General features: G+C 46.1%; 1 protein-coding gene across 1 annotated transcript; it reads right to left on the reverse strand.

Annotated features, from left to right (window-relative positions):
* Nucleotides 1-45: 45 nt before the first annotated feature.
* On the reverse strand, nucleotides 46-18,616 carry LOC101145823 (uncharacterized). Its single transcript, XM_063704706.1, has 6 exons — nucleotides 18,433-18,616; nucleotides 17,935-18,341; nucleotides 15,899-16,084; nucleotides 15,077-15,176; nucleotides 10,679-10,760; nucleotides 46-6,437 (listed from the first exon to the last, which is right to left on the reverse strand). Exons 1-5 carry the CDS (start codon nucleotides 18,614-18,616, stop codon nucleotides 10,717-10,719), a joined length of 921 nt encoding a protein of 306 aa, XP_063560776.1. The 3' UTR covers nucleotides 46-6,437; nucleotides 10,679-10,716.
* Nucleotides 18,617-19,321: the final 705 nt, after the last annotated feature.

Below are 19,321 nucleotides of genomic sequence, written 5' to 3' on the forward strand. Positions count from 1 at the left end.
GCTGAACAAGTGATGGAATAGCATTCACATTACACATGCCAAGCATTTAATGTTTTCCTTCTTTATTCAAATTATTGTTAACTCTGTTTAAGAAAACAAACAGAACAAAACAAAACCCCTTAAAAGCCATAGTATGTCACTCAATCTATGTCACCCATAGTATGTCACATTTGTTCTACTGACCAGCTACTCTCAAACTTAAAAGCCATAGTATGTCACTCAATCTATGTCACCCATAGTATGTCACATTTGTTCTACTGACCAGCTACTCTCAAACTTAAAAGCCATAGTATGTCACCCAATCTATGTCACCCATAGTATGTCACATTTGTTCTACTGACCAGCTACTCTCAAACTTAAATTCTAGTTAAATTCAAGTTCCACTGGATTACTCAACTTTCTTAAGGTTTAAATATTTAACAAATCACTTAAATATTTACTGAAGGGCTGGAGATGGGAGGTATTTAAGCAAGTGGTAGGGCTGGCCTTCTCCAGAAGTCCTGGGCAGAAGGGAGCTGGCCATCAGTCTCCACGAAATACAGATAAACTTTTTCCACTGTGGATCTTCCCAGACCTTCTGACACCTCTCCCCTAAATGAACATCAAGGAAGGTGAGAACTGTTTGAACCCAGTATCTAAAGGATGTCCCACAGCTTAATTTGAACACAACCCCCACTGTGGGATATCAGACAAAAACAAGCCAAAGAAATCAACGTTTCAGGGTCTGAAACATGTAATACCCCCAAATCAACACAAAATAGACACCTAAATCCAATCCTGGAGCCGCAAAGCTCCTATAAGAAAAGCGGGAGTTTCTATTTCGGCAAAACTTGTATCTATGCACGCAGTTTGCAAAAAAGAAAGAAAAGAAAACCAAAAATTATTTATGGCAAGAAACCCTTTGACCATGCAATTGATTTGGCAATACTTTTTCTTATTTTTTGTTCTTTTTGGATGGAAAACAAAAATGTGAATACAAACACATAGGACTAAACGTCATTTTAGAGCTTCCGCATGGGGAAGAGAAACAATGAACCATTAAAGAAGGCATCCTACAGATTGAAAAAAGTTCAGCAGAATCATCTGTGAAAGGGGTTGTTATCTAACATGTACAAGAAACTAACACTGCTCTTAACTGGAAAAATGAACAAAACCTAATACCCAAGCTAAAACTGGGCAAAGAACCTGAACAGGCACATCTGAAGAGAAAACACAAAATTGACTGACAGGTCAAAGAGAAGTTGCTCAACTTCACTAATCCTCACACAAATGTCTAAGTGCAAACCACACTCAGATACCTCTCACTCTAATTAGAATGAAACTTACCAAAAACAACAAAAAACCCATACGTTCACAGGCAGTGGCCAACGTAGAAACGCAGAAAAAGACACTTTTATACACTATTCGTGGGAAGGTACATTACTAGACACATGAAGCGAAGCAGTTGAAGGTGCCTTAAACATTTCACATTATAACTACCCGTTCACCTAGCAATCCCACCACTGGTTATATACGGAAAGCGCATGGAATCTGTTATGTTGAAGAGATATAGGCCTTCCTATGGTGACTGAAGCACTACTCACAATAGCAAAGGTATCCAATCCACCTACCTGTTCATGCACAGATAAAGGGATAAAGAAACTGCAGCACGCAGTGGAATCCTCTTCGGCCACAGAAATTCATGAAATCATGTCATCTGCAGCAACGTGCAGAAACCTGGAGGACATGACCTTCAACAAAATGAGTCAGGCAGAGACAGACAAACACGGCATGATTTCATGCATGTGAGAATGAGATCAACTTTCTCTCTAAACGACTTTATCTCCTAGAACTAGAAAGTTCCACAGTGGTGAAGAGAGGTGGGGGGTTGGGGAGTCCGGGCAGGAACTGGGAAATGGATACAATGTTAGACTCAGATGACAGGAATAAATTCAGCTGTTCTACTCCACAGTAGGGTGTCTAGAGTTAACAGTATCCTACCATATTTTCCAAAAAAGGCTGAAAAGAAGGATTCTGCATATTGCAACCACAGAGAACTAATAAATAATAACTACACAAGGTAACAGAGAGAGTCAATGCCTTGCTTTCCTCATTACACAAGGTATATATGCATGATCAAAATGTCCCACTCTACTCTTTAACTGTATACCTTTACTACAGAGCAAATTGGTTTTAAGGACACAGAAATAAACAATGCTGGAGTTCATGTGACACCAGGAAATGCCCTGCATTTCCAAAGCAATTCTGAGAAATCCAAACTACACTGGATGCATCACATTCTCTGATTTGAAATTTCACTCAAACTCTAGGGACCTGCTTCCACATGGATGAGTGGAAGAGAACCTGAAGTAAACCCACACACCTCATACCACCTGATTTTGGATGAAATACACAATGATAAGTAACGGGGAAAGAACTCCCTTTTCAATAGTCTTGGGGTAAGTGGCGAGCCATATGCAGAAGAGTAAGTAACACTAGGCCTCTACTTCTCACCATGTACAAAAGTTCACTCAGATGAATGAAAGATGTAAATGGAAGACCTCAAAGTACAAAAATCCTTTAAGAGACCCTATATCAGCTTTGACAAAGCATTTTACATGCCTAAGACCCCACATGACACTGCAACAAAAGCAGTAATCAACATGTGGGACCTAATACACTGAAGAGCCACCGCACAACACAACAAATTACCAACAGAGTAGACAGACAACATACAGCATGAGAGAAAATGTTCCCAAACTATGCACCTCACCAAGGTTCTAATATCTAGAATCTACCTTAAAGACCTTACAGAAATCAATTAGCAAAACCCCCCAAATAACTAATAAATAGACAATGGATATGAACACACACTTCTTGAAAGATGACGTACAAGCAACCAACAAATCTGAAAATATGCTCAACTTAACTATCAGAGAAATATACATCAAAAGTACAAGGAGATATCATCTCACACCGGTCAGAATGGCGATTACACAGTTTAAAAAAAAAAAAAAGGTCACTGGTGTGGCAGCAGAGAAAGGGGACACTGGTCCACTTTTGGTGAAAATGCAGAGTAGTTCAGACACCATGGAAAGCACTTCGGAGACTGCTCAAAGAACTTAAACCAGAACTACCATCTGACCCAGCAATCCCACCACTAGGATATACACAAAGGAAGATGAATCCTTCTGACCAAAACACACATGCACACCAACGGTCTTGGCAGCACTATTTACGATGGCAAACACGTGAAATCAACCTAGGTACCCATCAACAGTGGATCAGAAAAGGAAAATGCAGTACATATATACCACAAAAAACTAGGCAGCCATTACAAAAAAGAAGGAAATCATGTCCTTGGCAGCACCATGAAAGGAGCTGGAGGCCATTATCTAAAGAGAAATAAGGAAAAAACAGAACACCAAATGACACATGTTCTCACTTACAAGGTGGAGCTAAAATTGAATACACCCTACCGTAAAGGGAAAACAGCAGACACTGGTGACTATCAGACGAAAAAGAAGGCACAAGGTATGTGCTAAAGACCTACCCGGTGGGTGCACCTGTTCCCTGCGTGATAAGGTCCCTGGGACCCCAAGTCTCAGTGGCATGCAGTATACCAAAGGCAGTAACTAATCTGCCTTTGTACCCTTTAGTCTATAATAAACGTAGAAATTATGTTAAAAAATACACTTAGAAGCTAAAAAAATGAATGAAAAACACAAGCTTTTATAATTATCCAAACAATCCTTTATTGGCATAAACTAAGAAAGTGGACAGAATGAGTAAACCAAATACTCAACCCCAATTTACATATAGTGAACACATTTTTTCAAAAGAACACCAAAAAGACACAATGGGAAAAAGAGACTGTTTAATAGATGATTTTGAGCAAACTGAATATTCACATACAAAACACTGAAATAGGACCCTTATGTCACGCAACACAAAAATCAATGCAAAATACATTAAAGACCTAAAACTCAATTCTGAAACCACAAAACTCCCACAAGAAAACAGGGTGCGCATGTATTTTAGAAAAGAAATCCATGCACGCAGCCTGCTAAAGGTATAAACAAAACATTAAAACAAAGGAAACACTCTAAGAAAACATCCATAGACAATGTAATGGCTTGGCATTTTCACTGAAAAGCTAGGGACCTGGTTCCACAGAGCAGTGGAACAGATTAGAAGACCCAGATATAAACCCGCACAACTGAAACCATCTGATGCTTGAAAAAAATCAACAAAAATAAGCGATGGAGAAAGGACTCCCTACCAGTAAGTGGTGCTGGGATAAGTGGCTAGCTGGATGCAGAAGAAATAACACTGGGCCCCTGTGTCTCACCATGTACAGAAAGCAACTCAAAATGAATCAAAGATTGAAATGCAAAATCCCAGGCTGAGCACGGTGGCTCATGCCTGAAATGCAAGCACTCTGGGAGGCAGAAGTGGTCAGATGATTTGTGGTCGGGGAGTTCAAGACCACCCTGGCCAATATGGTGAAATCCCGTCTCTACTAAAAAAGCAAAACTTAGCCGGGCATGGTGGCATGTGCCTGTACTCCCAGCTACTTGGGAGACTGAGGCAGGAGAATCACTTGAACCCGGAAGGTGGAGGGTGCAGTGAGCCGAGATCGCTCCATTGCATTCCACCCTGTATGACAGAGTGAGACTCGGTCTCTAAATAAATACATAAATACATAAAAATCCAAGACCTGAAACTATAAAAAAATCCTGCACAGGATCTAGTAAATACCCTTCTCGACAGAGGCTTCGGCAAAGCATTTATATGTCAAGTCCCCAAAACCAATGGCAACAAAAACAATTACTGATAAGTGAGACCTAATGCACAACAGAGCTGCTGCACAGTACAAGAAACTACCAACAGAGTAAACAGACAGCCTATAGAATGAGGGAAAATATTCCCCAACTATGCATCTGAAAAACATCTAATATCCAGGATTTATCGTAAAGACCTTAAACAAATAAAACCAGAAAAAAAAAAAAAAAACAACTTATAAATGGGCAAGGGACATGAACACACACTTAAAAGGAGGTGTACCAGTAACCAATGAGCATGAAAACATGCTCGATCTCACTGATCATCAGAGAAATGCAAATCAAAAACATACGGAGATACCATCTCACACTGGTCAGAATGGCAATTATGACACACAGTCCACAACAACAGAGGCTGGAGGGGCAGATGAGCAAAGAAATGCAGGTCCACTGTTGGGGGAAATGCAAACTAGTTCAGACCCCCTGGAGAGTAGTGTGGACATTTCTCAAAGAACTTAAAAGAGAACTACCACCCCACGCTGCAACCCCACTCCTAAGGATCTACCCAAAGGAAAATCCTTCCACCCAAAACACACATGCACTCGTCTGTTCATGGCAGTACTACTCACAATGGTAAAGACATGGAATCGGCCTTGGTGCCCATCAGCAGTGGATCAGAGAAAGGAAATGTGGTATATACACACCACGGAATGCTACACAGCCATAAAAAACAAATCCATGCCCTTACTAGAAACACGGACAGAGCCGTAGGCCATTATGAACAAAAAGCAAGAACAGAAAACCAAAATTTTCAAAACAGCTACAAAGGTCAGTTGTGAATATTCTCTCCACAGAGAAATCATAACTCTGAGCTCACAGAGATGCTAGACACTGCAACTTCATTATGATGCCACTTATACATAGATCAAATTGTCCCTTACAGCAGCTGGTTATACACACATACTCTACGGCAATGAAATTGCTATCCCATTCTGGTAACATTCATTCTCACCGGAGTGAGATGATATCTGAGTGTGGTTTTGACTTCTCGTGAGGATCAATAATGTTGATTCAGAATCTTTTACCTGTGCATCCATCTCAGGTCTTCAGGTCCTTTGCCCAGTCTTACACATTAAATTGAAACAAGTTCACATTAACTTGGCAAACATCACTCACCACAAGCAAAATGTAAATCAAAACCACACTTAGATACCATCTCATTCTAACTGGAATGAGTCTTACAAAAAAAGACAAAAAACATTGAAAGAAAGGCAAATGCTGGTGTGTGTTTCCAGAGAGAGACAGACAGACAGAGAGAGAGAGAGAGAGAGAGAGAGAGACTCTTCTCCACAGTTTGTGAGAAGGTAAACTAGTACACACGCTACAGAAACCACTTGGAGGTTCCTCCAAACCTTAAAAGACTCCAACTACCATTTCAACCAGCAATTCTACTACTAGGAATACGCTCAAAGCCATTGAAATCAGGACACCAAAGATAGATCTACCCACCCATGGGGATTCCAGCACTGTTCCCAAGAGCCACTATAAGCAGTCAACCTACCTGCTTATCCACAGATGAAGGGATAAAGAAGCTGCTCCACATGTACACACTGGGATACTCTTCAGACAGAAAACCACAATGAAATCATATCATGGGGAACCACACGGTTGCACCTGGAGGACATGATGGTAAATTAAATGAGCGAGGGGGAGAGAAACAAACCTTGAGTCATCTCACTCATGCAGAATCTGAGAAACTCTATCTCAAAGACCTGGCAAGGACAATATTGGATTCCAGAGATTGGGGGAAAAGAGGGGTAATGGGCAGGAACTGTAAATGGGTACAAAGTTACACATAAATGAGAGGAAGAAAATTCTGTTGTGCTATTCCACTGCAGGGTGACCACAGTTAACAGTATCAGCACATCACTTTCAAAGCAGCTTGATAGGAGAATACTGAAGGTTCTCACCATAAAGGAATAAACAATGGGAGAAGGTAACAGAAACAATAAGTACCCTGACTTCATCATTCCACAATGTATGCATGGACCATAATGCCCCACTCTACCCTCTCATTGTACTGTTCCTTTACTATGGAACACATTTGTCGAAAGAAATAGAAATACACGATGCTAATATTCACGTGGGACCATGAAGCGCCCTGAGTTTCATCCTCAGCAACCCTGAGACATCCAGACTACACCGGATACATCACTCCCTGATTTCAAATTTCATGGAAAAGCTAGGGACCCGCTTCCACACAGAGCAGTGGAACACAAGAGAGGACCAAGAAGTAAAACCACACACTGAAAACTATCTGATCTAACACAGAATCCACAAAAGTAAGCAAAGGGAAAAGGACACCCTATTCAATCAATGGTGCTGAAGTAAGTGGCTATCAATGGTGCAGAAGAATAACACTGGGCCCTCCCTCTCACCAGACACAAAGAGGAAATCAAGATGAATGAAAGATTTAAACGTAAAAACTCAAACTATTAAAATCTTATGAGAAAACTTGTGAAATATCCTTCTCCACATAGGCTTTGGCAAAGCATTTAGATGGCTAAGTCCTGAAGAGCAAAGGCAACAAAAACAAAAATTGACAAGTCAGACCTAACACCTGAAAGAGCTGCTGCACAAAAGAGACTACCAACAGAGTAAACAGACGGCGTACAGAATGGAACATGTTCCCAAACTGTGCATCTGACCAACATCTAACATGCAGAATCTACAAGGCCCTTCAACAAGTCAACCAGGGGAATAAACAGAAAAAGAATATCCCATTAATAAACGGGCAAGGGATGTGAACACACACTGCTCAAAAGTCGATGTACAAGCAACCAACAAATAGGAAAACATGCTCAAACTCACTCATTATCAGAGAGCTGCCAATCAAAAGCATGACGAGATGCCATCCCACGCAGGTCACAATGGTGAGGACCACGCAAGCAAAGAACACATGCTGGTGAGGCAGCCGAGGAAAGGAAACGCTGGTACACTTCCGGGTGGGATGAAAGCTAGTACAGACACCACTGAAAGCAGATCGGGGATTTCTCAAAGAGCTGAAAACAGAACTACCATCTCACCCAGTAAGCCCACTCCTGTGCATCTACCCAAAGGAAAGTTAATCCTTCTATCCAAAAGACACAGGCACTCGTATGTTCACAGCAGTGTTATTCACAATGTCAAAGACATGGAATCAACCTAGCCATCAACAGTGGATGAGAGGCCGGTACAGTGGCTCACACCTGTAATTCTAGCGCTTTGGCAGGCCGAGGCAGGTGGATGGCTTAAGTCCGGAATTCGAGACCAGCCTGGGAAAAATGGTGAAATCCCATCTCTACAATAATACAAAAATTAGCTGGATGTGGTGGTGGGCACCTGTAGTCCTATCTAATCAGGAGGCTGAGGTGGGAGGATCACCTGAGCCCAGAACATGGAAACTGCAGGCCACTGTCGTAAGTGAACTAAGGCCCAAATAGAAAACCAAATGCCACATGTTCTCACTTATAAGTGGCATTCAAAGCTAAACTTTGAATGGACTCAAACATAAAGAAGAGAACAACAGACACCTGGAATGACCACCAGACCAATAAAAAAACGGGAGAGGAAGAGTGTGCTGAACACCCACCCTGTGGGCCCTCTGCTCACTGCCTGGGTTACGTGGTTGTTGGGACCCCAAGTCTCAGTGTCATGCAATGAACAGATGTAACTAACTTGCATATGTACCTTTTAAACTCTAATAATGAGAGTAGAAAGCATTAAAAGAAAAATCCAAGGTAAGAACCCAAGAAAATAATAAATGAAAAAACAATCTGTAGTTATCCAAACAATCCATGACTGTCACAAACACAGAACGAGGACCTAAGTGACAGAATGAGGCAGCCAAATACTCTATCCAACATGATATGTAAGGAATACATTTTTCAAAACCCCAGAAAGATACAATGGGAAAGGAAGAGTCTGGTTCAATTGATTTTGAGAAGACTGAATATCCACAGGTAAAACACTGAAATAGAGCCCTTACGATGCACGATACACAAAATCAACACAAAATGAATTAAAGACCTAAACTCAATCTTGAAACTGTAAAGGTCCTATAAGAAAACAGAGAGCAGGTGTATATTTTAGGAAACCTGTATCTATGCAAACAGGCTGCAAAAGGTAAAAAAGCATCATAACACTAAAAAAAAAAACACCCACAGACAATGCAAGGCATGGCTGTGCGTGTGTGCGCGTGTGTGTGTGTGCGTGCATGCACGCACATTTCTGTGTTTTGTGGAAGTAGGGTGTTAAACACAAAAATCACTGCTAACATATGCAACTATAACCATATGAGACTAGGGACACTTTGCAACTTCTACAGGGAAAAGAAAACAATGAAACAAACAAACAAAAAAAGGCATCCTAAAGACTGAGAGAAACTATAAAAAATCCTACCCCTGAAAAGAGGTTGTTATCTACTACATACAGTAAACTAATATGACTAAGTGTAAAACAACAACAACAACAACAACAAATATCCAAGGTAAGAGGATCTAAATAGACCTGAGTGAAAAGGTGGCAGGAAATTGACTCACAGGAGATAGTTTCTCAATATCACTAATCCTCACAAAAATGTGAATCAAAACCATACTCGGTTACCATCTAATTACACTTAGAATGAGTATTACAAAAGACAAAAATCAAAATTGTTGAAGGCAATGATCAGTGTAGACTTGCAGGAAAAAAAAAATCTTCTACACTCTTTGTGAAATGAAAATTACTATACACTCTATAAAAAACTTTTGGAAGTTCCTTAAAAAAGTAAAAGGTAGGCTGGGCACAGTGGCACACACCTGTAATCTCAGTACTTTGGGAGGCCGAGGCAGGTGGATCACCTGAGGTCAGGAGTTCGAGACCAGCCTCACCAACATGGTGAAATCCCGTCTCTACTAAAAATACAAAAATTATCCAGGCGTGATGGCAGATGCCTGTATTCCCAGCAACTCGGGAGGCTGAGGCAGGAGAATCGCTTCAACGCGGAAGGCGGAGGTTGCATTGAGCCGAAATCGCGCCACTGCACTCCAGCCTGGGCAACAAGAGCAAGACTCTGTCTTTAAAAAAAAAAACTAAAGGTTAAAGTACAACTGCCACTCCAGCTAACAATCCCACCACTGGCTACATGTTTAGAGAAAATGAAATCCCTGTGTTATCTGCCTTTTCATGTGTCCTGAAGTACTAGTCACAATAGCCAAGATGTGGAATCAACCTACCTGTCTATCCACAGATGAAGGGATAAAGGAACCACAGTATATATATATACAAGGAAACACACTTCAGCTCTAACACTTTGGGAAATCATGTCATCTACAACCACTTGGAGAAATCTGGAAGACAATTAGGTGAAATGAAATGAGTCTGCTAGGGAGACCCACACTGCATGACATCAGGCATATGGAATCCAAAACACATTGTCTCCTAGAAGCAGAACTTCCAATAGGGGTTACTACAGGCTGGGGAGAGCAGGGAGCCTGGGCAGGGATGGGTAATGGGTACAGAGTGACGCTCAGATATGAGGAATCCATTCTGGTGTTCTGTTACACAGCAGGGTGACTAGGTGACTAGGGTCAACAGAATCTACAAAAATTTTTCAAAATCAGCTGGAAAATACGGTTCTGAATATTGTCTCCACAGAGAAGTAACAATGATGGAAGGTCACAGAGATGCCAGATATGATGATTTGATCATGATGCTACATATACATGTCAAAATGTCCCTTGCACTCTTACGGTTGTGTGTGTTTGTGTGTGTGTATATATATATATACACACATACACACACACATACTCTACAGAAACAAAACTGCGATCAAATGTTGGTAGTATTCATTCTAACTGCAGTGAGATGAAATCTTCAGTGTGATTTTCACTTACGCTTTTGTGTGAATCAGCGATGGTGAGAATCTTCTCTTCTACCTGTGCCTCCACCTCACGTCTTCAGGTCCTCCATCCAGTCCTACACAACAAATTAAAAACAAATTCACAATAACTTAGCAAGTACCACTTATCATACACACACAAAAATCAAAAACACACTCAAGATTCCACCTCACTCTACATGCAATGGATGCTACAAGAAAAAAGTTGAAACACTAAAGCACAAAAAAATCAAGGTGTGGATTTCCAGAGGAGGAACTTGTCTCCACAGTTGGTGGGAAATGGTGAACAGTACGCACACTAAAGAAACCACTTGGGTGTTCCTTGAAATCCTAAAACTTCAACTACCGTTTTCTCCAGCAATTCTATTCCTAGGTATATACACAGAGCACATGATCAGGACATGGAAGAGATTATCTGTCATCCCAGGTGGAATTCAGCCCTATGCCCAAAAGCCAAGATAAGAAATCAGCCTACCTGTCCATCCACAGATGAAGGGATGAAGAATCTCTAGTACACAGACACAATGGGATAATTTTGGGCCATCAAAATTCATGGAATCCTATCATTTCCAGCAACATGGCTGCACCTGGAGATACTATGTTCAATCAAATCAGAAAGGCAGACTAAGACCAAGCCTGCATGTTCTCACTCATGTAGGAGCTGAAAAATTTAACTGACTGAAGATGGAAATACAGCAGTGGTCACCACAGGCTAGCTGGAGGAGAGGATACCAAGGATTGGCAATAGGTACACAATAGGTATACAGAGAGTTACAGGAGAGGAATACATTCTGGTATTCCACTCCAAAGCAGGGCGACGATACTTAACAACATGATCATGCCATTTTCCAAAACAGCTACCAAGGAGGATACTGAATGTTCACACATCGAAGATATAAAACCTATACGTGGTCACAAGCATGGGAAACTCCCTGATTTTATCCATACTCAAGGTATACAAACAAGTATCACAATGTCCCAATGCACCCCTAATTCTGGACATGAAGTATGAAACAAACGTTTTATGAAATGTTAACGATACATGGCTAAAAATTCACATGGAACCACCAAAGACCCAAAGAACCTGAATATGCAAAGCAATCCTAGGGAATACAAACTCAATTGGAGGCCGCACACTCCCCAGTTTCAAATTACAAGTAAAACCTCCACTCATCCAAAAACTACAGTAGTGGCATAAAAATGAATCCACGAACCTAGGGACGTAAGAGAACCTAAACACACACCTGTACGCAGTCAACACATTTTTTTCAAAGAACACCTAGAAGATGCAATGAGGCCGGCTGCTGTGGCTCACACCTGTACTCCCAGTGCTTTCGGAGACCAAGTCGGGTGGATCACTTGAGGTGAGGAGTTTCAGACCAGCTTGGCCAAAATGGTGAAATCCTATCTCTAGTAAAAACACATGCAAAACCAGGTAACCCAGCCAAAGTTGGGCAATGAACCGGAAGAGACATTTCTCAAAAGTCCCAGCTACTCGGGAAGCTGAGGTGGGAGAATCACCTGAGCCCCGGGAGGTCAAGGATGTAGTGAGCTGAGATTGCACCACTGCCCTCCAGCTTGAGCAACCAGAGCCAGACACTATCTGAAAAAAAAGGAAAAAAGGAGAAAGAAATAAACTACATAAAGACAAACATCACATTTTCTCACTCAGGAGGAATCCACAAAACTTTCTTTCATAGAACTAGTAAGCATAACTGTTCTTACCACGGGTGGGGGTTGAAAGGTGGGGCATAGTCAGAGATTGGAAACGGCATAAAGTTACATACTCCGTGAGAGGAATGAAACCTGTAGTTCTATTCCACAGCAGCAGGGTGACCAGGTCTAACATTATCAGAGCGTACTTTTCAAGAAAGCTAGAAAAAGAGGATACTGAATGTCTTCACCTCAAGGGAATAATAACTCTATGAGGCAAGAGAGATGCTAAATACCCTGATTTCATCATTACACAATGTACGCATGGACCAAAGTGTCTCATTCTACCTTCTGGTAGTACACCTTTACCATAGGGTAAATTTTTGTAAAGAAATTTAAGGAAACAGGCTGAGCATGGTGGCTCATGCCTGTAATCCCAGCACTTTCAGAGGCTGAGGTAGGCGCATCACTTGAGGCCAGGAGTTCGAGATCAGCCTGGTCAACATGGTGAAACCCCATCTCTACTAAAAATACAAAAATTAGCCAGGCATGGTGGCACACGCCTGTAATCCCAGCTACTTTAGGGAGACTGAGGCAGAAGAATTACTTGAACCTGGGAGGCGGAGGTTTCAGTGAGCCAAGATCGTACCACTGCACCACTCCATCCTGGGTGACAGCACAAGACTCTGTCTCAAAAAAACAAAAAACAAACATAAAAAAAAACATGTATTTGGCCAGGGGCAGTGGTCATACTTGTAATCCCAACACACCACCACAGGGAGGCTGAAGAGGGAGGATCACTTCAGCCCAGTAGTTCAAGACCAGCCTGGATAACATAGAGAAACCACATCTTCCCTAAAAAATAACAAAAATTAGCTGGGCGTGGTGGTGTGTGCCTGCAGTCCCATCAGCCCCAGGTACTTGGGAGGCTGAAGTGGGAGGATTGCTTGAGCCAGGAGTTTGGGGCTGCAACGAGCTACGATCTTGAGGCAGGGTAGGTAGTCAAGGAAGTGACCGTGTCCTTCGGACGTGCCAACCACGGCGCTGAGACATGTGATGTGTGAATAAGCATGTACAGCTACAGCCCATGTGCACCCAGAGGATGACCCAGAACGTGCTTAGAGTAACACCTCTTCCAACTCCTTAGGAATTCATCATGGAAGACTCCCAGAAAGGGAGTTTCCCCAGTAATAATCAGCGCTCTCTCATCCTTACGAGCAGCCTGCCCTGAATCCTCTCTCAGGGTGAACCGTGTATTTTGGACTTCACGATCTTTTTTGAGATGGGGTCTCGCTCTGTCACCCAGGCTGTCTCAGCCTCCCGAGTACCTGGGATTATATAATGGAGTGTTGCAATCTCAGCTCACTGCAACCTCCACCTCCCAGGTTCAAGCAGTTCTCCCATCTCAACCTCCCTAGTAGCTGGGATTACAGGCATGAGCCACTGTGCCCGGGCTATTCTGCACTTAACTTGCAAAATACTTTTCCCTTTACAATAAATTGCTCTATGCTGCATCACCTTTGCTGTGTGATTTCTTATTTAAATTCTTTTTTATTTATTTTAATTATTCATTCTTTTTGAGACAGGGTCTCACTATGTTGCCCAGGCTGGTCTCGAACTTTTGAGCTCAAGCGGTCTGCCGACCTTGGCCTCCCAAAGTGCTCGGATGACAGGCATTAGCCACCACACCCAGCCTAAATTCTTTGAAACTTACAACTGCGGCCCCACAACAGCTGTCAATCATCGCACCACTGCCATCCAGCCTGGGCAACAGTGCAAGGCCTCATCTCACAAAAGGAAAAAGATATATTTAAAAATAAAAAAATTAAAAAAAATTTTTTTTTCTTAAAGACAGGGTATTCCAGCCATGCGCGCTGGCTCACAGCTGTAATCCTTGCACTTTGGGAGGCCGAGGCGGGTGAATCATCTGAGGTCAGGAGTTCAAGACCAACCAGGCCAATATGGTAAAACCCCATCTCTGCTAAAAAAAAATACAAAAATTAGCTGGATGTGGTGGAAGGTGCCTGTAATCCCAGCTACTCGGGAGGCTGAGGCAGGAGAATCACTTGAACTCGGGAGGTGGAGGTTGCAGTGAGCCCAAGATTGCACCAGCGCCCTCCAGTCTGGGCTCCTACAGAGTGAGACTCTAGCTTAAAAACAAATAAAAATAAAAAAGACAGGGTCTCCCTCTGTTGCCCAGACCAGAGTGCAGTGGCGTGGTCACAGCTCACTGCACCCTTGACCTCCCAGGCTCAACAGATTCTCCTGCCTCAGCAGCTGGGACTACTGGCATGCATCACCATGCCTGGCGGTTTTTAATTTTTTGTGGTGATGGTCTCGCTATGTTGCCCAGGCTGGTCTTAAACTCCTGGCCTAAAGTGATCCTCCTACCAAGTCCTCCTTACAAAGAGCTGGGATGACAGGCGTTAGCCACCGCACCCGGCCCCTCGAAGCTGCCTGTTCCTTGAGCACGATGTGTAGCAAGGGGAGCTAGAGTGAGAGCAGCACCGTGGGGAAGGGACAGGATTGCCACCCTGAGCTGTGTGACGTTAGGCCAGACCCCTCTTCTCCAAGCGAGATCTACCACATGGGTGATTTCGGGAGCCCATGCTGGCTCAGACAGCCTGGATTTTAGCTTCGTAGGTGGATGGGAACCTATGAAGGTTTAGAGATGCTGGGAGAGCTTTCCAAACAGAGAACAAACAGAGCCACCCTGGGCCCCACTGAGGGAGGATCTTACCAGAAGCCCTCACCACTGTCTCGCTCCATGCCGGTGGTGACGGTGACGTCATCGATGTAGGTGGTGGGTGTCGTGTATAGAAGCAGAGACCACAGCAGTCCTGCGTAGTTGAAGAAGTCAAAGTCTGTGTTCTGGACAAAGTAACCCTTGGGATACCTAGGGCGGGAGAATTGTGGTTCGCTGGGCCCTTGCCATGGGTCTTTTGACCTCAGCTCACATGCCTCCCCAGATCCAGGGCCTCCTCTCTGCGAAGGCCACCCTGTCCCTAGCAGGAAGACCACAGGGTGGGGCGGGAAGGTGGGTGCGTGCAGTGGAGGCAGGATGGTCCCCACTTGGAGGTGTCGGTCATGTACAGATGGTCCCTGGTTGCAGGGCTGGGAGGTGAGCGTGTTGTTGATGGCGATAGTGATGCAGAGGCGGGGGGGCAGGGGCTCCACCTGGAACAGGCTGCTGATGTCGGCCTCAAAGGGGAGGTAGCCCCCTTCATGCTCTACCGTGTCGACCCCATTTACCCACTGCAGACATAGGAGATATGGGGAGGGGGTGGCAGGTCAGGGCATGAGGAGGGGCACTGCTATCGGGCACTCCCTCACATAACCTGCAGCATGGGGATCGGGGGCCTGCCAGCCAGACGGGAAGAATGACATCCCAATGGGGTACATCAGGCCACCTATCCCCCTACACAGGGCACAGCCTCCAGGGCAGGGCAAGGCCCCCCACCGTCCCACCCCAGGAGACAGGCTGTGGGTGGCAGCTGAGGGTCCCATGCTGTTCAGCAGCTGTGCCCACCCACCCGCCCTGCCTGCTCCTGGCCGCACTGACCACGATGGCATAGAAGTGGGCACTGCCAATCCTCAGCACCACTCTTGTGCGCAGGTCCTGGATCCATCGCTCCAGCAGGGTCACCTCCCGTTCATACCACAACCAGCTGACAAAATGCCGCAGCCGCCAGCCCTGGCCGATGTCGTTGAAGCTGGAGGGAACCGGCATGTCCACGGTGGGGCCTGACTGCGAAGAGAAGGGCTGGGCTCAGCTCCTAGGCCCCCCAAAGGGATCCAGGACCAGCGTACTGCACAGCCGCGCCCCCAGGCCTAGCGCAAACACTGACACACGGCGGGGACTCCTGGTGGAACAGACAGATAACTTGCTGATGACAGGTCAACTGCCAGGGCGGTTTGTACACCTGGGCCAGTGGGGCCAGGAGTTCCTCCTTGGAGCGGATGGGACCCAGTATCTCCCAAGACAGGGGTGAGCCCAGGGGCACATCCCAGCATGAGGCAAGAAGGTTCAGACCTGTGACTAAGAGGCAGATGGCCCACTGCCTGTCACAGGGAGGAGGGCTGGTTAGGGGGATGGGGGGTGCTTTGCTTAGGACACTGTGAGTGGGGCACACGCTGGCACCCAGCCTTCTCCTCTCTTTCTCCTGTACTGAATGCCGTAAAGTCAGAAAAAGAGGATGTAGGCTGGGTGCGGTGGTTCACACCTGTAATCCCAGCACTTCGGGAGGCGGAGGCAGGCGGATCACAAGGTCAGGAGTTCGAGACCAGCCTGGCCAATATGGTGAAACCCCATCTCTACTAAAAATACAAAAATTAGCTGGGTGTGGTGGGCCTGTAGTCCCAGCTACTCAGAAGGCTGAGGCAGGAGAATCACTTGAACCCGGAAGGCTGCACTGAGCCAAGATCGTGCCATTGCACTCCAGCCTGGGTAGCAGAGAGAGACTTCGTCTCAACAAAAAAAAAAAAAAAAAAAGAAAAGAAAAAAAGAAAAAGAGGATGTACACCAGGCAAACGCGGCCCAAACCTCATCGGATCCCACTTCTCTGCTGACCACATCCAAGTCAGGAGGGGAAGAGGGGTGGCGTCCTTGGCCCGAGGTCACATTCTGTCCTCTATCTGAACCGTGAAAACCAAGGTACCTTCCCGCCTTGGCAGAGCTGACCTCAGAATATCTAAACTGTCGCCTCCTCCCGATCCCCGGGCCCAGCTCTGGGCAGCGCCTGCCTCTCAGGCCTGACAGTGCCTGGGTGGCTCATGCCTGTAATCAGCACTTTGAGAGGTTAATGTGGGAGGATGGCTTGAGGCCAGGAGTTCGAGACGAGCCTGGGTAACTCAGTGAGACCCTATACCTTAAAAATACGAACAAAAAAAAACAAAAAAAAAATTGATTTTGTTTTTGTTTTAAGACGGAGTCTCCCTCTGTCTCACAGGCTGGAGTGCAGTGGCGTGATCGCGGCTCACTGCAACCTCCGCCTCCCTGGTTCAAGCAATTCTCCTGCCTCAGCCTCCCAAGTAGCTGGGATTACAGGTGCTCACCACCACGCCCGGCTAATTTTTGTGTTTTTAGTAGAGATGGGGTTTCACCACGTTGGCCAGGCTGGTCTTGAATTCTTGGCCTCAGGTGATCCGCCTGCCTCGGCATCCCAAAGTGTTGGGATTACAGACGTGAGCCACGAGCCCGACCAAGTTTGTTTGTTTGTTTGTTTAAATTAGCCAGGCATGGTGGTCCCAGGTAACTTGCAAGGCTGGGGCAGGAGAATCGCTTGAGCTCAGAAGTTAGGATTGCACCACTCCGCTCCCACCTGGGCAGCAGGGCCAAACCCGGTCTCAAAAGCATTTCAAAAATTAAAATTAAACATTAGAAAGAAGGACACTGCCCGGGCTCAGCCTTCGCCTAGGAACGGGACTCGACAGGAGTGCTTCTTCCTCCTCCCGCCTCCACCGCTCCGGCCCTCGCGGGTCCCCCTGGTACTCCCGTCCTCCAATCCCGCGCCCCCAAGCCCGTTGACCTTTAACCTCCTCCGGGCCCCCAGCTCCGGGGCACTCCGGTGAAGGAGGCTTCAGGGCGCCGGAGCTTACCCCATTGCCACCGCCGGGCTTCCGGGAGACTCCTGGCCCTGCCCCGAGTCCGCGCCTCCGACAGCGGTCGCCGGTACCTCTGCTCCTCGAAGCCCCGGCGTCGGTTGTCGGAGAAGTCGGCGCGGAAGCTTCAGAGGCCGTCCAGCTGCTTGCGCTCCCACGACGGGCTCGCTCGGGGATACAGCATCCCGTCCGGTAGCGCCAACGTGCAGCCATACAACAGCAGCCGGAGAGCCGCCCAGGCCACTGCCGCCCCTCAGGCGAGGCTTCCCGCTCCCCGTCTCGGCCGCCGTCTACGGGGATAAGAGCTGCGCGGGAGGAGCACTGCGGCAAGGTCGCGTGGCGCGCCGGTAGCGTGACGCGCCTGAGGTCGTCCGCGCCATCTTTGTTGAGGGCGATTGCCAGGCCTGGAGGGGCGGGGCGGTGCCGTGCTGCGGCGCCCAGTGGGGCCTGTGGCTGGAACCCTGGGCTAGGCCTTTAGGGAAGCGGGACGCCCACCCTCAGCCCCAACCAAGAAGGGCATCGTCTGCTCCCCATCGTCGTCTGCTCTGTGCTGGACGATCCAGGGCCACAGGCCAGGACAGAACCCCTGAGATTGGTGGGATCCCCGTTTCTTCAAGGGGCACCTCCACTTGCTTTCCCCAGCAGGAACTAGAGCAGGCCCCAGTGGAGCCTCTTCCATGACTGCTGGATGCAGCCTCTTGCAGGCATGCACGTCCTTGGGAGGCGGCGGTAGCCTTGACCCTGGGCCTCTGGGACCTCGACCCTAACCGAGGGGCCAGAAGCTCCCTCTTGGCGTTGAAGACACATGAAGATGCAGGGAGAGAGGCCAAGTGCAGTGGCTCACGCCTGTAATCCCAGCACTTTGGGAGGCTGAGGTGGGCGGATCATTTGAGGCCAGGAGTTCGAGACCAGCCTGGCCAACATGGCAAAACCCCATCTCTACTAAAAATACTAAAAAAAAAAAAAAAAAAAAAAAAAGCCAGGCATGGTAGCAGGCGCCTGTGATCCCAGCTACTTGGGAGGCTGAGGCTGGAGAATCGCTTGAACCCAGGAGACGAAGGTTGCAATGAGCCGAGGTCACACCACTGCACTCCAGCCTGGGCAACACAACAAGAAGCTATCTCAAAAAAAAAAAAAAAATTGCACAGAGAGGGCGCCCTGCGGGACCCCACTTTACTCCAGTAGGGAAGGCACCGTGTGGAAGGGTAGAGGAAGAGATCTGGAGACAGTAAAAAAGACAAAGGTTTATTGAGGGGACTTTCACACAGGTGCAGTGGCTATGGCTGGACATGAGAACCACTACATGATTTGTAAAAACCATGCAGCTTCCATAACATTTTCACCTAGCATCCTCGACCAGTTACTGGTGGAAGGTATCCAACTT

This window comes from Gorilla gorilla, chromosome 23 (assembly GCF_029281585.2).
Source record: "Gorilla gorilla gorilla isolate KB3781 chromosome 23, NHGRI_mGorGor1-v2.1_pri, whole genome shotgun sequence".
Classification (NCBI taxonomy): domain Eukaryota; kingdom Metazoa; phylum Chordata; class Mammalia; order Primates; family Hominidae; genus Gorilla; species Gorilla gorilla.

What these genes read in the sequence shown, in the direction of transcription:
- LOC101145823 (XM_063704706.1), bottom strand. Translation starts at nt 18,616, where the DNA reads ATGGAAGAGGCTCCACTGGGGCCTGCTCTAGTTCCTGCTGGGGAAAGC. An exon ending in CTTCTTGGTTGGGGCTGAGG is followed by an intron (nt 18,342 to 18,432) that starts GTGGGCGTCCCG and finishes CCGCCCCTCCAG; the next exon opens with GCCTGGCAATCGCCCTCAAC. An exon ending in CCCACTTCTATGCCATCGTG is followed by an intron (nt 15,177 to 15,898) that starts GTCAGTGCGGCC and finishes TCAACTACGCAG; the next exon opens with GACTGCTGTGGTCTCTGCTT.